The 12,163-nt window shown below is 35.9% G+C and overlaps 1 protein-coding gene across 2 annotated transcripts in view; it reads left to right on the top strand.

The window, feature by feature from the left end:
* LOC111058003 (phospholipase A1 VesT1.02) overlaps positions 1 to 12,163 on the top strand; it is a 71,363-nt gene that overhangs the window by 38,198 nt on the left and 21,002 nt on the right. For both annotated transcript variants that reach the window (XM_039427690.1, XM_022345497.2), the window contains exon 2: positions 503 to 647. In XM_039427690.1, coding sequence (XP_039283624.1) covers positions 503 to 647 — 145 coding nt within the window. The remainder of the gene's footprint in view (positions 1 to 502; positions 648 to 12,163) is intronic.

The following is a 12,163-nucleotide window of genomic DNA, read 5'->3' as shown; positions in this document are numbered from 1 at the left end:
TCCAATTTTCGCGTATTTCGTCACATATCTTAAAAATCACTGTAGCTACAGGTCTGGAAACGGTTTTATTCATTTTTTTAGTTCATTTCACATAAAGTACGCTAAATTGTACATCTTAATTTAATAGTCAACAAATACCCGTAGGGCTTCGTTTCGGCAGGGGAACTGAAATCTTCCATCCTGTATAACTTTGTAACTAAGCATTTTCGGACCTATGTTAACCCTTTTGGTCACTCTTTTTCATCTGTCAGCAAAAAAAAGTTTAATGCACATTCCAAATGAACACTTTTTTTTTGAAAATTTTTGACATAAGTTACAAGTTGATAGCATTCCTGGTTTTTGTAACTTTTTTCCTTCTTTTGATGAGGCAAATCACGCCCTGACGTATGGGCACCTTTTTTCAGAACATTCTGTATATTATTGCCTTTCATCACATTACATTTCTATTGATCACTTTTCTGCTATTCTTGGAAATGATATTGAGAATTATAATTTGATTCAGGAATAGCCAACCAGGGCCCAATCCTGGAAGCACTAACTCTGGGTAACGGCACATCTGCGTCGCGGGAAGATTGCATATGGCGTCGCGGCGCCGATGCTGATCCCTGCCCCGATCCAGATGTCAGGCTGCTGCTCTACTCCAAAAGGTGAGATTAGATCAGATTAGACATAAGATTAGATCAGCAGATCTAATGACTTAACTTGAGTGAGAAGGTCGATTTAGATCAGATTAGACATTAGATTAGATCAGATCTAATGACTTAACTTGAGTGAGAAGGTCGATTAATTTAGATCAGATTAGACATTGGAAAAGGTACGTGAAGAGACGATTCGCCATTTTTTTGTCTTGAAATTTTGTATCGAAATCATGTAACATTTGACCACCTTCTCATTTAAAAGAATGAAGTTGAATTCAAAATGGTGGTTCCGAGACGGCGGACCAAATATGACCACCTTTTCATGTAAAAGAAAGTTGGATTTAAAATGGCGGACCAAAATTTTGAAGCGACAAAAATCAGTCTACAGATGGAAATAAATTAGAAACTGCATTGTTAAAAAATTGGTCTTTTTTCTAATTTAGAAAATTGGAAAAAGTTTTCTCTAAAATTAGTTTTTTAAAATTCGAATAGGATCCCCATTCAGACCTTATGTCGTATTTATCTTGAAATATATTTATAAATATTAGGAATTTACAGTACGTTACTGTGTTCCTTCTTTTAGTCGTGTCCTCCATCCTTGTCTGTCTTCCCACTCACCATCTCTTATATTCCTCATTAGCTCATTACCGTAGCCTCATCAACTTCATCCTCCCAAGACCTTCTTGGTCTTCCTCTCCTCGTCCGCCCCAGCGGACTCCAATCTGTCACCATTCCAATTCACTTACTGGCACTAGCTCTTCTGGCATGATCATACCCATAGCCACCTCTAATACAAGGCCCCAGCCTACGATATTGCAATGTCGCAGCGTAGGCCTAGAATCTAATACATGATTGGTGAAAAAGATCAGCTGGTATTTTTAAAATTTTTTTCACCAATCAAGTATTAGATTACGCTACAACGTTGCCTACGCTGCAACGTTGCAATATCGTAGGCCGGGACCTTGTATTAGAGGTGGCTATTCCATACCACTTGTCTTCTATAAATTTCATTAAATCAGACTCCACCTTCATTCTGTCCCTGATCACCTCACTCCTCACTCTATCCATTCTGGTCAACGCACAGCACCTTCTCCAAAACTCCATTTCGACAGCTTTTATTTCACTTTTTGTTTTCTTGTTTGTCACCCATACTTCTGCACCATGAGTCACGATGCACACTCTTCACGATGGTATTGAATATCCTGTGCTTAGATTTCTTATGGATATTTCTACTCCATAAGATCGGGTGCACTGACAACTTCTTGTCTGAGCCAATCTGATCTTTATTTCTTCCTCAGTATCGCCACTTTGCGTGATAGTGATCCCAAAATATTTAGATTTTTTTGCTCCTCTTATCTCAGTATTGTCATCAATGGTTAAATTTTGTGTTAAATTCCCATTTGTCTGCAAATACTCCGTCTTGTTGACCGAGCGAAGTGAGGTCTAAGATTCAAGTTGACGGTTTGGCATTTCTCTTACAGTAATGTTTAAATGTTTGAATGTTTAAATGTTTATATGTTGCGCATTTACAGCGGAACGCGGTAATAGATTTTCATGAAATTTGACAGGTATGTTCCTTTTTTAATTGCGCGTCGACGTATAAACAAGGTTTTTGGAAATTTTGCATTTCAAGGATTATATAAAAGGAAAAAGGAGCTTCCTTCATACGCCAATATTAGAGTAAAAATCAGACTATAGAATTATTCATCATAAATCAGCTGACAAGTGATTACACAGATGTGTGGAGAAGCCAGTCTATTGCTGTATTTCCATAAGGTCTATAGTTCCAATCAGGTACTTGTGGATGAGAATCCACAATCCTGCGTGAGGTCTACTGTTCACAGAACTACTAGTCTATATTTATCTCCAGACCAGCCCTTCCATACTCTTCCTTCAGTTTCCTCATCATGAAGCTTAGGTCCTCCTCATCCTGAGCAACCACAACCACGATCCGCAAAACAAACTGTGAAAAGGTTCTCTCCTCTGATGGGTAAAATATTCACAACATATAATACCAGGCAGTTTCCATAACATTCACCAATCCTGTATTGACATATTGTTTATTTAGAAATTCTGCATTCCAAGGATAATATAACAGAAAAGAGATCTCCTTCATTGACCAATATTACGGTAGGAATCGGACAATGGAATAATTAGCAGTTATCCCGCGCTCCACGAAGGTCTAATTAAAAAAATCACTTAACGTGATGAAAATAGGCATATAACCTTCCTCGATAAATATTAAGAATCTATATGCAAGATTTCAAGCTAATCAGTTCAGTAGTTCAGACGTGATGATACGTCATTCATGCATCTCCTATCTCACACATGTATGAACAGATTCTTCTCTTTATTATAATTTTTTTAGATCATAGATAGAAAATATATTATTATAGATTGAAGAAGAGGATGGAAGATGAAACCTCTAGATACACTACACTATTGTATCTATGACCATTCAAATAATCTTGACAAATTGAAAATTTGTTGAACTGAAAACTTTACGAACTGAAAATAAGCCTATAACCATCCTTGTTAATAATAATAATAATAATATCGAGTGACCTGCCTGGCTCAGGTCTGGTGTCAGAGTTTTCAGGTCGCAACTGATCAATTTCAGGGCCTCTGACATGACCTAACGACTGCTTTTTAGGCAGCCGGGACCGACGGCTTAACGTGTCCATCCGAAACACGGGAGTGGCCCGAGATAAATATCTTGCCCGGGCCGGGATTTGAACCCGGGCCTCTGAATCATGAAGCCAGCATCTGATCCACTCCTTTGTTAATGAAGAATCTATATTATGCAAAATTCAAATTTAATCAGTTCAGTAGTTTAGATTTGATGATGCGTCATTCATATATTTCCCATCCCGTACGATATGAGCCGATTCTTTTCTTGATTAGGCCTATATTATAGACTAGCAGGAAACCCGTGCTCCGGAAGGGTATATTTTAAAAATTGACAAACCGAAAACTTGATGTAATGAATTCTTGTAGAATGAAAAATAGGCCTATAACCATCCTCGGTTAATTAAGAATCTATATGCAAAAAGAATCAAGTTAATCAGTCCAGTAGTTCAGACGTTCAGACGTAATCATGTGTTAAACATAATTTTCCTTTCCCTCAGCCAGTTCTTTCCTTTATTATGGTATAGAATAACCAGTTGTCGATTATTGATTGCATGCAATTAAAAACTCATGGTAACAGAAATAGAAATAAAAATCTCAGTACCCTTTCTTGAAATATTTTTATTTCTATTTATACTACAAGTAGCCCCAAACAGAGAAGAAACAATATCATGGTAACATAGTATCTCTGGAAGTGGTTCGCGAGGAGCCCGAGATGAGAAAAAAAAAAGTTTTTGTTTTATCAGTGTTTTCAAAATAATCTTTATTGATCTACGTTGAAGTATAATCAATTCTCCTTTGAAAATGTTCCAAACTCATCCTTCAAAACATGTTTCCAATAAGTTAAAGAAGTGATAAGTTGCAAATTTCCAATACGATAAGGTATAGGATTATAAAGTTTGTTTGGAATCCTAATGGTGGGTTTGTGGCACGTGGTCGAGCTAGTTGGCCGAGCGAAGTGAGGTCTAAGATTCAAGTCGACGGTTTGGCATTTCTCTTAATGTTTGAATGTTTAAATGTTCATATGTTGCGCATTTACGGCGAAACGCAGTAAAAGATTTTCATGAAATTTGACAGGTATCCTATGTTCCTTTTTGAATTGCGCGTCGAAGTATATACAAGGTTTTTGGAAATTTTGCATTTTAATGATAATACAAAAGGAAAAGGAATCTCCTTAAAACGCCAATATTAAAGTAAAAATCTGGTGTGGCGCACTCACACAACTTTCCTTGCCGTTATGAAAATTGCTCACCTGCCGCTACTGTTCACGCGCATCTCAAGTCTGCTATTCAAAGATCTGAGCCAGCTGGTGACAAGCCAATAACACTGAAGACATACATGGTCTGCTATCTCTTCATAGTGAATGATTTAATTGAATCAACAGTTGCCAACAGTTTACAATATTGAATAATCACATTTTCTCGAATTTCGAGCTTATTTTAAATTTTAGGTGAAAATGTCGAAAATCATAAACTGTAGAGACTTTCATGCTGAATCTTTTCCACTCAAAATTTTTTGTTTAAATTGTATCTGAAGCCTGATAATTGGGAATCTAAAATCTAACTTGCATAGATGGGGCAAAGCTCCTGAAATATTTTAACAGATAAATGTTTTTACTTGTAGCATTTGATAGAGCTTATCAATGACTATTTTAGGTATAAATTTGATCGAAATCGTTGGAGCAGTTTTCGAGAAAATCGCGAAAACCCCTGTTTTTGACAACATTGACAACATTTTCGTCATCTTGAATTACATTTGATCGAAATTGTTTGTCTTGGATCCTTATATTGTAAGGTCAAGTTCCAAATTTCAAGTCATCCCATTAATTGGGAGAAGAGATATCGTGTACACAGACACACATAACTTAAACTCATACACACCCACACACACACATACAGACCAATTATACAAAAAAAAAACACTTTTTTGAACTCAGGGGACCTTGAAACGTATAGAAATACGTTTAAGGGTACCTTAATTTTTTTCGGAAAGCATTTCTTCCCTTACCTATGGTAATAGGGCAAGAAAAGTAAAAATCATTATCATTGTCCACACTGTTCAGACAGCTTGTAGTCCACACCATATCTTTAGACACTCCAAGGTCTATAAATACAGGTCATGATACAATCCCGTGATGCATTGCAAAATCGCCATTTTATGGGGTCCTAGTTCACCAATTTTCAAATTTATCAGCTGTTATCATTATAGATTGGACAACATGATGTGTTATTTTGTTATATTGTTCAAGGAATATTGCTTGACTTTGAATTGTAAAATGGATTCTTCTCACAGAATAATAATAATATTATTTGGATTCCAACTAGGAGCTGAATATTGTTTATTTTCAGATTGGGGACTTCAAACTCTTTTTGAGGTTTGCCTTTTGTCCCAATTCCTTATGAAACTTAACAAGCTACAAGAATAAGAAAAAAAATTTATAATAAAAAAATGTATTATACCATTATTATATGTAACCATTTATTATTGTAATTTCATTATTAAAAAATCTAAAACCCGAATTCACATATTATCTGAACCAGAATATTGTTTTTAAAAAGCATAATGCTTTATTTTGTTATGAGCAGATTGGAATATTTCAAATGTACCGCCATAAAGACCCCACATAATGGCCGCTCCATAAGGAACACGAGTGTCATGACCTGTATTTATAGACCTTGAGACACTCAGAAGTCACCAACGCTATCTGTTAGCCAATTGAGTAAGCTCTTCCAGCTCAAACTTGAAAAATTGAAGAGTCGATTTTATACCAATTTATCAGTATAATTGACAAGTTATCAATGTTTTGGATCTATTAACTGATGATGAAACGTATGTTCCACTTATCTGAGAGCAAGTTAGTTGATAACAATTGGGATAAATGAGTAGGATTGGCATTTTCTTACCAACTCTCGCCAGAGTTTCGTGTGAACATTTAATAACTCATCCATCCGAGTTTTCACCATTTAATAATGATGTGAATTAATTTTGTACATGTATAAATTTTTTGGAAGACATGACTATGATTGTAAAGTCATGTCCATAAAATGTTCATATCACTGTTAATATCGGCGTACCGAGCTTCGCTCGTTATTTTTATTTATAAATAAACGGATCACAAATTCACAATATTCTCTAAATCCTGGTGTGGCGCTCTCTCACAACTTTCCTTGCCGTTATGAAAATTGATCACCTGACGCTAGTGTACTCGCGCATCTCAAGTCTACTATTCAAAGATATATGAGACAGACAGATGGTGATAGGTTAATAACGCTGGAGACACACTAGGTCTGCTATCTCTTTGTAGTGAATGATTTAATAGAATCAACAGTTGCCAACAGTTTGCAATTTAATAATCAGATTTTCTCGGATTTCAAGCTTACTTTCAATTTTAGGTGGAAATGTTACTGGACATTAATTGCAGAGATTTTCATGCTCAATCTTTTCCACTTGGAATTTTATGTTTAAATTGTATATGAAGGCTGATAATAGAGAATCTAAAATCAACTTTGCATAGATGGGGCAAAGCTCCTGAAATTTTCACAGATATAGGACTTGTTGCAGTTGATAGAGCTTATCAATGACTATCCCAGCTATGAATTTGATCAAAATCGTTGGAGCCGTTTTCGAGAAAATCGCGAAAAACCCTGTTTTTGACAACATATTCGCCATTTTAGCCGCCATCTTGGATTGCATTTGATCGAAATTGTTCGTGTCGGATCTTTATAGTGTAAGGACCTTACGTTCCAAATTTCAAGTCATTCCGTTAACTGGGAGATGAGATATCGTGTACACAACGCACATACACTCATACACACACATACACATACAGACCATATCCAAAAACCAATTTTTTGACTCAGGGGACCTTGAAACGTATAGAAATTTAGAAATTGGGGTACCTTAATTTTTTTCGGAAAGCATACTTCCTTACCTATGGTAATAGGGCAAGGAAAGTAAAAATCAGACTTTAGAATAATTATTCATCATAAATCAGCTGTCTAGTGGACTATAATACTATCCGTTCAAAAATTAATATCCAACATCTTGAAAATGTATCTTTCCATCAATGTTAGTAGACAGTTGTCCACTAACGTTGTCTTTCCATAAGCTGAGGCCATGATTCTAGTTTGGAGTTTGGGGTTATTGATGAGAAACATTTTTTTTTTTTTTAATTTTTCTTTTTCAATCTGATGATTCAAATTGCAACAAATATTATTGGAAAGAAATTGATTTCTAAAATCATGAAAAGTGAGAAATGAAGTTTGTAGGAATTCAGCATTATCGTAGTTTATTTTGTTAATTTCAACACACAGATTTTTCGCCAACACGGCAACACAGAATGTTCTCTGATGGGTTGATTGGATTTAATTGGCGTATCGACGGCAGCCAGACCTGATAACAGCGCTCACACTCACATTCCGGGAGACACGTCACGGTACGATAGGACAGAAAGCTCTAAGTTTATTTAGGATTTTTTCTAGACATTTTAAATTAATAAATTATTTATCAATTTTTGAGAAAGAATAACAACAGGTCAATGTAACTTATTGAGCGCGCGGTCTACTGTTCACAGAACTACTAGTTAATTTAGATGTCATTCATGTATTCCCTAACACGTACGATATAAGCCGATTATTTTCTTAATCATATTATAGACTAGCAGGAAACCCGTGCTCCGCCCGCAAGGGTCTATTTTAAAGTTTGACAAACTGAAAACTTGACGTAGTCTAATGAAATCTTGAAGAATTCAAAATAGGCCTATAACCATCCTAGGTTAATTAAGAATATATATGCAAAAAAAATTCAAGTTAATCAGTCCAGTAGTTCAGAGGTAATTATGCGTAAAACATAATTTTCCTATCTCTAAGCCAGTTCTTTCCTTTATTATTAATAGTATAGAATAACCAGTTGTTGATTATTGATTATATGCAATTAAAGCTCATGGTAACATAGTATTTCTGGAAGTGGTTCGCGAGGAGCCCGAGGTAGGAAAAAAATAATGTTTTATGCTTTATCAGTGTTTTCAAAATTATCTTTTCCTCCACCTACTATCAAAAGTCTCATTTTACACCCTGAATCGAATACTAAAGTACTACTTTTCCCCCATGGGACTAAAATAATTCCCCGCGGGAAAAGTGATCACTTTTACTCCCAAGGGAGTAAAAATAAACCCATAAGATTAACATGGGAAGAAGTCCGACAACGCCACGATTGAAGAATGAGGAATGTGGCAACACTGTCGTGGTCGGTAGAGGAAAAGTAAAAGAGCTCTATTTCGATCTTTGGAATATTTTAGCTCTAGGAAATAAGTAGCTCTATTTCGATTGTTAGGTTATGTTCAACCGTTGGTGGATATGAAAAAGTACACACCTCTAACGTCATCGGCATCTCTACGAGAGCGTTCATCTAAAGGTACGTTTTCGTTTATGCGAACTTTTCCGCAGTCGACGACGGCAAGCATTGTTGACATTCATATTGTCCAAATTTCAAGTGTGCTAAAACAGCTGATTAAATAACTTTTCATTATTTGTCTTTATTAATAAAAAATAAACATTTTCAATAATATCAAAATATTGCCATTTAAAAGTATAAAAAAGTATAAGCTCAACCTCTCCATTAAACCATAATTTAACATAATCTTTTAAGTTATGTAGACAGATTGAAATCTACCCAATCTGAGATTCTCTCCCTGTCATGGTCGACGACGGCATTTACGCATAAACGAAACCCACTTTAACAGAGACGACTGAGCGTGTCTGCACAGAAACAAGATTGCAGGTTATGTTTTTTCTTGGTTACCTACTAAGATCTTCGAAATCCGCTACCGGTATGGTAGAATTATTTTCGTTTTTATAAAATGGAAGTGAGAGTGATGAGGAGTTTGTTCTAACTCCGCCGAACATTCGACACGAAGCTGAAAATGTAACTGAAAATTTGCTTCCGGAAAAATCAAAGGAACTATACATCAAGCGATATGATTTATTCGTTGAATGGTGCAAGAAGAATTGTGGTGGAACAGTAAGAATTCAGAAAACGTAATCCTTGTTTACCTCTCACAACAAGCACAGGTATGTAGCCCAAGTTATTTATGGACCATTTATTCAATGTTGAAAGCAACAATTATTGTGAAACACAACATAGACATCAGTAATTTTACGAAAGTGGGTGCTTTTCTGAAAAAGAAAAATGTAGGCTATCAACCTAAGAAGTCTAAAACATTCACCAAAGAGGAGGTAAATAAATTCCTGTTAAATGCTCCAGATGAACAATACTTATTGAAAAAAGTAGCCTTGATTTTTGGTATTTGTGGAGCTTGCCGAATGGGTGAATTGTGCAATATGACTGTTAGTGACATTGAGGACAAAGATTCAATTCTCATAGTTAATGTACCTGATTCTAAAACCAACAAGGGACGTGTTTTCACTGTGATCAATGGCACACAACGAGACATAGACTACTTATATTATTTCAGAAAGTATTTAATTTAAGACCAAAGACAACAAAATCACCCCGGCTATTTTAAGTTTTAAAAATGGAGATGCTACAATCAAGCCATGGGGAAAAATTCCCTGGGAAAAATACCCATGAGTATTGCACAATACTTACAACTTCCCAATCCTAACTTGTATACTGGACACGCTCTGAGGCGGACTTCAGCTACTTTGCTGGTTAATGCTGGAGGAACAATGACCCAGCTTAAAAGACATGGCGGATGGAAGAGTACTACTGTCGCCGAAGGCTATATTGAAGAATCAATTGGAAATAAAATACAAACAGCAAACAGGATTTTGAACCAAACAACAAGCAACATTGATTTAAATCACACTTCATCTGGGCCTATGCCAGTGGCCACAACACACCAGCTTCAATCCAGTTCCAGCGATGTTGATGAAACTTCAACTAGGCCTATGCCAGTGGCTGCTACGCACCAGTTTCAATCCAGTTCCAGCGATGTTGATGAAACTTCAACTAGGCCTATGCCAGTGGCCACAACACACCAGTTTCAATCCAGTTCCAGCGATGTTGATGAAACTTCAACTAGGCCTATGCCAGTGGCCACAACACACCAGCTTCAATCCAGTTCCAGCGATGTTGATCACACTTCAACTAGGCCTATGCCAGTGGCTGCAACGCACCAGTTTCAATCCAGTTCTGTTCTATCAACCCCGAACACGGTCTTTCAAAATTGTGATGGGTGCACAATAACAATAAACAATTACTATCAGAAGTAGGCTTTTACACTATCAACAATCATCTCTATCAACAATCATCATCTATACTATAAACTATAAACTATCTATATATAATAGTTAATATGCGACATGGAATTTTGTGACTCATAAGGAAACTATAAACTATCAACTATCAACTATCAACTAGCAACTATCAACAAATTATTATCAGAGGTGAGCTAAATTTGTTTTAAAAAAATAGTGTGAAAGCGTGAAGATGTAGTAAAATTATTCATTGTTATAGGTATTGGTGTAGGTGGAGGAAAAATGTTGTGTGCATCACGGGACTAAAGTACTTATTCTCCCTCAGGGAAATTGTCGCCCTCGGCTACGCCATCGGGCGACAACAGTTTCCCTCAGGGAGAAAAAGTTGCACTTTAGTCCCTAGATGCACAAATAACTATTATTGATCTACAGTGATTTGAGTGTGATTTGATGTATTCTATCTAGTATCTCAGAATTCCAAATTCTTAATTTCTGTTATTTCTGAGTGAAAAAGGACTAAATTTCAGAAAAGTGGAATCATAACCTCATTTCGGACTTTTAAAATGTTATCTAAATTTGGAAGAGAAATAGAACAAGGAGTATCCTTAGTTTTTCTCTCTCATTCAGTGCTTCCTTGTGAAAATTAGAATAATGAAATAAATATTAAAGTACAATCAATTCTCCTTTGAAAATGTTAAACCAAACTCATGGTTCAAAATATGTTTTCAATCGGTAAAAGAAGTGATAAGTTGCAAATTTCCAATGCGATAAGATGGGATTATAAAGTTTGTTTGGAATCCTAATGGCGGATTTGTACCGCGTGGTCGAGCTAGCTTATCAAAAGCGTGACAGTCAATGGTCATACTGCGGTTATAAATAGTTAGAGTTAGGGCTGCCAATAAGTCTTGTAGCAAATCAGCTTTTGGTGATAGTTATTTACAACAGATGATTTGATGCAATCAAACATCATCTGGAAAACAACGTAAATTTTTCAACCACAATATTCTTGAACTTCATATAATACCTAAATTTATAAATCCTGGATCATTTTATTTGAGATTGGATTTGTGTTTAAAAACGTTTATATCAATTGCTTGCTGTTTAAAGTGCATGAGTGGCAATTCCCATTTGCAACTTCATCTTCAAGACATAATTTTCTATGGTGTTGGAAGGTAATGTTGAAAGATGACTTTCTGTACTTTATATTATCAGTTCAAAAAGTTTCTACAATTTTCAAATAAGTTACTTCTAAAGTGCCATTCACATTTGATGAAACTTACAATCTGATGCTACTGTAATATTGGCGAGTAACAAAACAGTATCTATATAGATTTGCATTTGATGCAAAATATTGCTGCAATATCAAACGAATATCATTAGAAATTTTGTGATAAACTTGAAAAATGCACGACGTGATACCATACACAGCTCAGTTATTTCCCAGCCTTCAACTGCAATGGTTGGCTGTGATAATGGTGAGATACCCAGGAGAATGGTGGCGTCCCTGTGTGGGAATTCATGTGAGTGGGAAGTGGTTTGCTACAAGCTCTGATTGTTTTCTTGGTATGGACTCAAGTGGTGCAATTCGTAATTCCAATGTTGTATCTGCCCGCGTGGCAACTGGCTTCTACTTGTTGAATACAACTAATAACCACGTATTCAATACAAAATTTGGAATTT

Source organism: Nilaparvata lugens, chromosome 5 (genome assembly GCF_014356525.2).
Source record: "Nilaparvata lugens isolate BPH chromosome 5, ASM1435652v1, whole genome shotgun sequence".
Lineage (NCBI taxonomy): Eukaryota > Metazoa > Arthropoda > Insecta > Hemiptera > Delphacidae > Nilaparvata > Nilaparvata lugens.
Note: the sequence above shows the minus strand (reverse complement) of the source record. Positions and strands in the feature narration are given on the sequence as shown.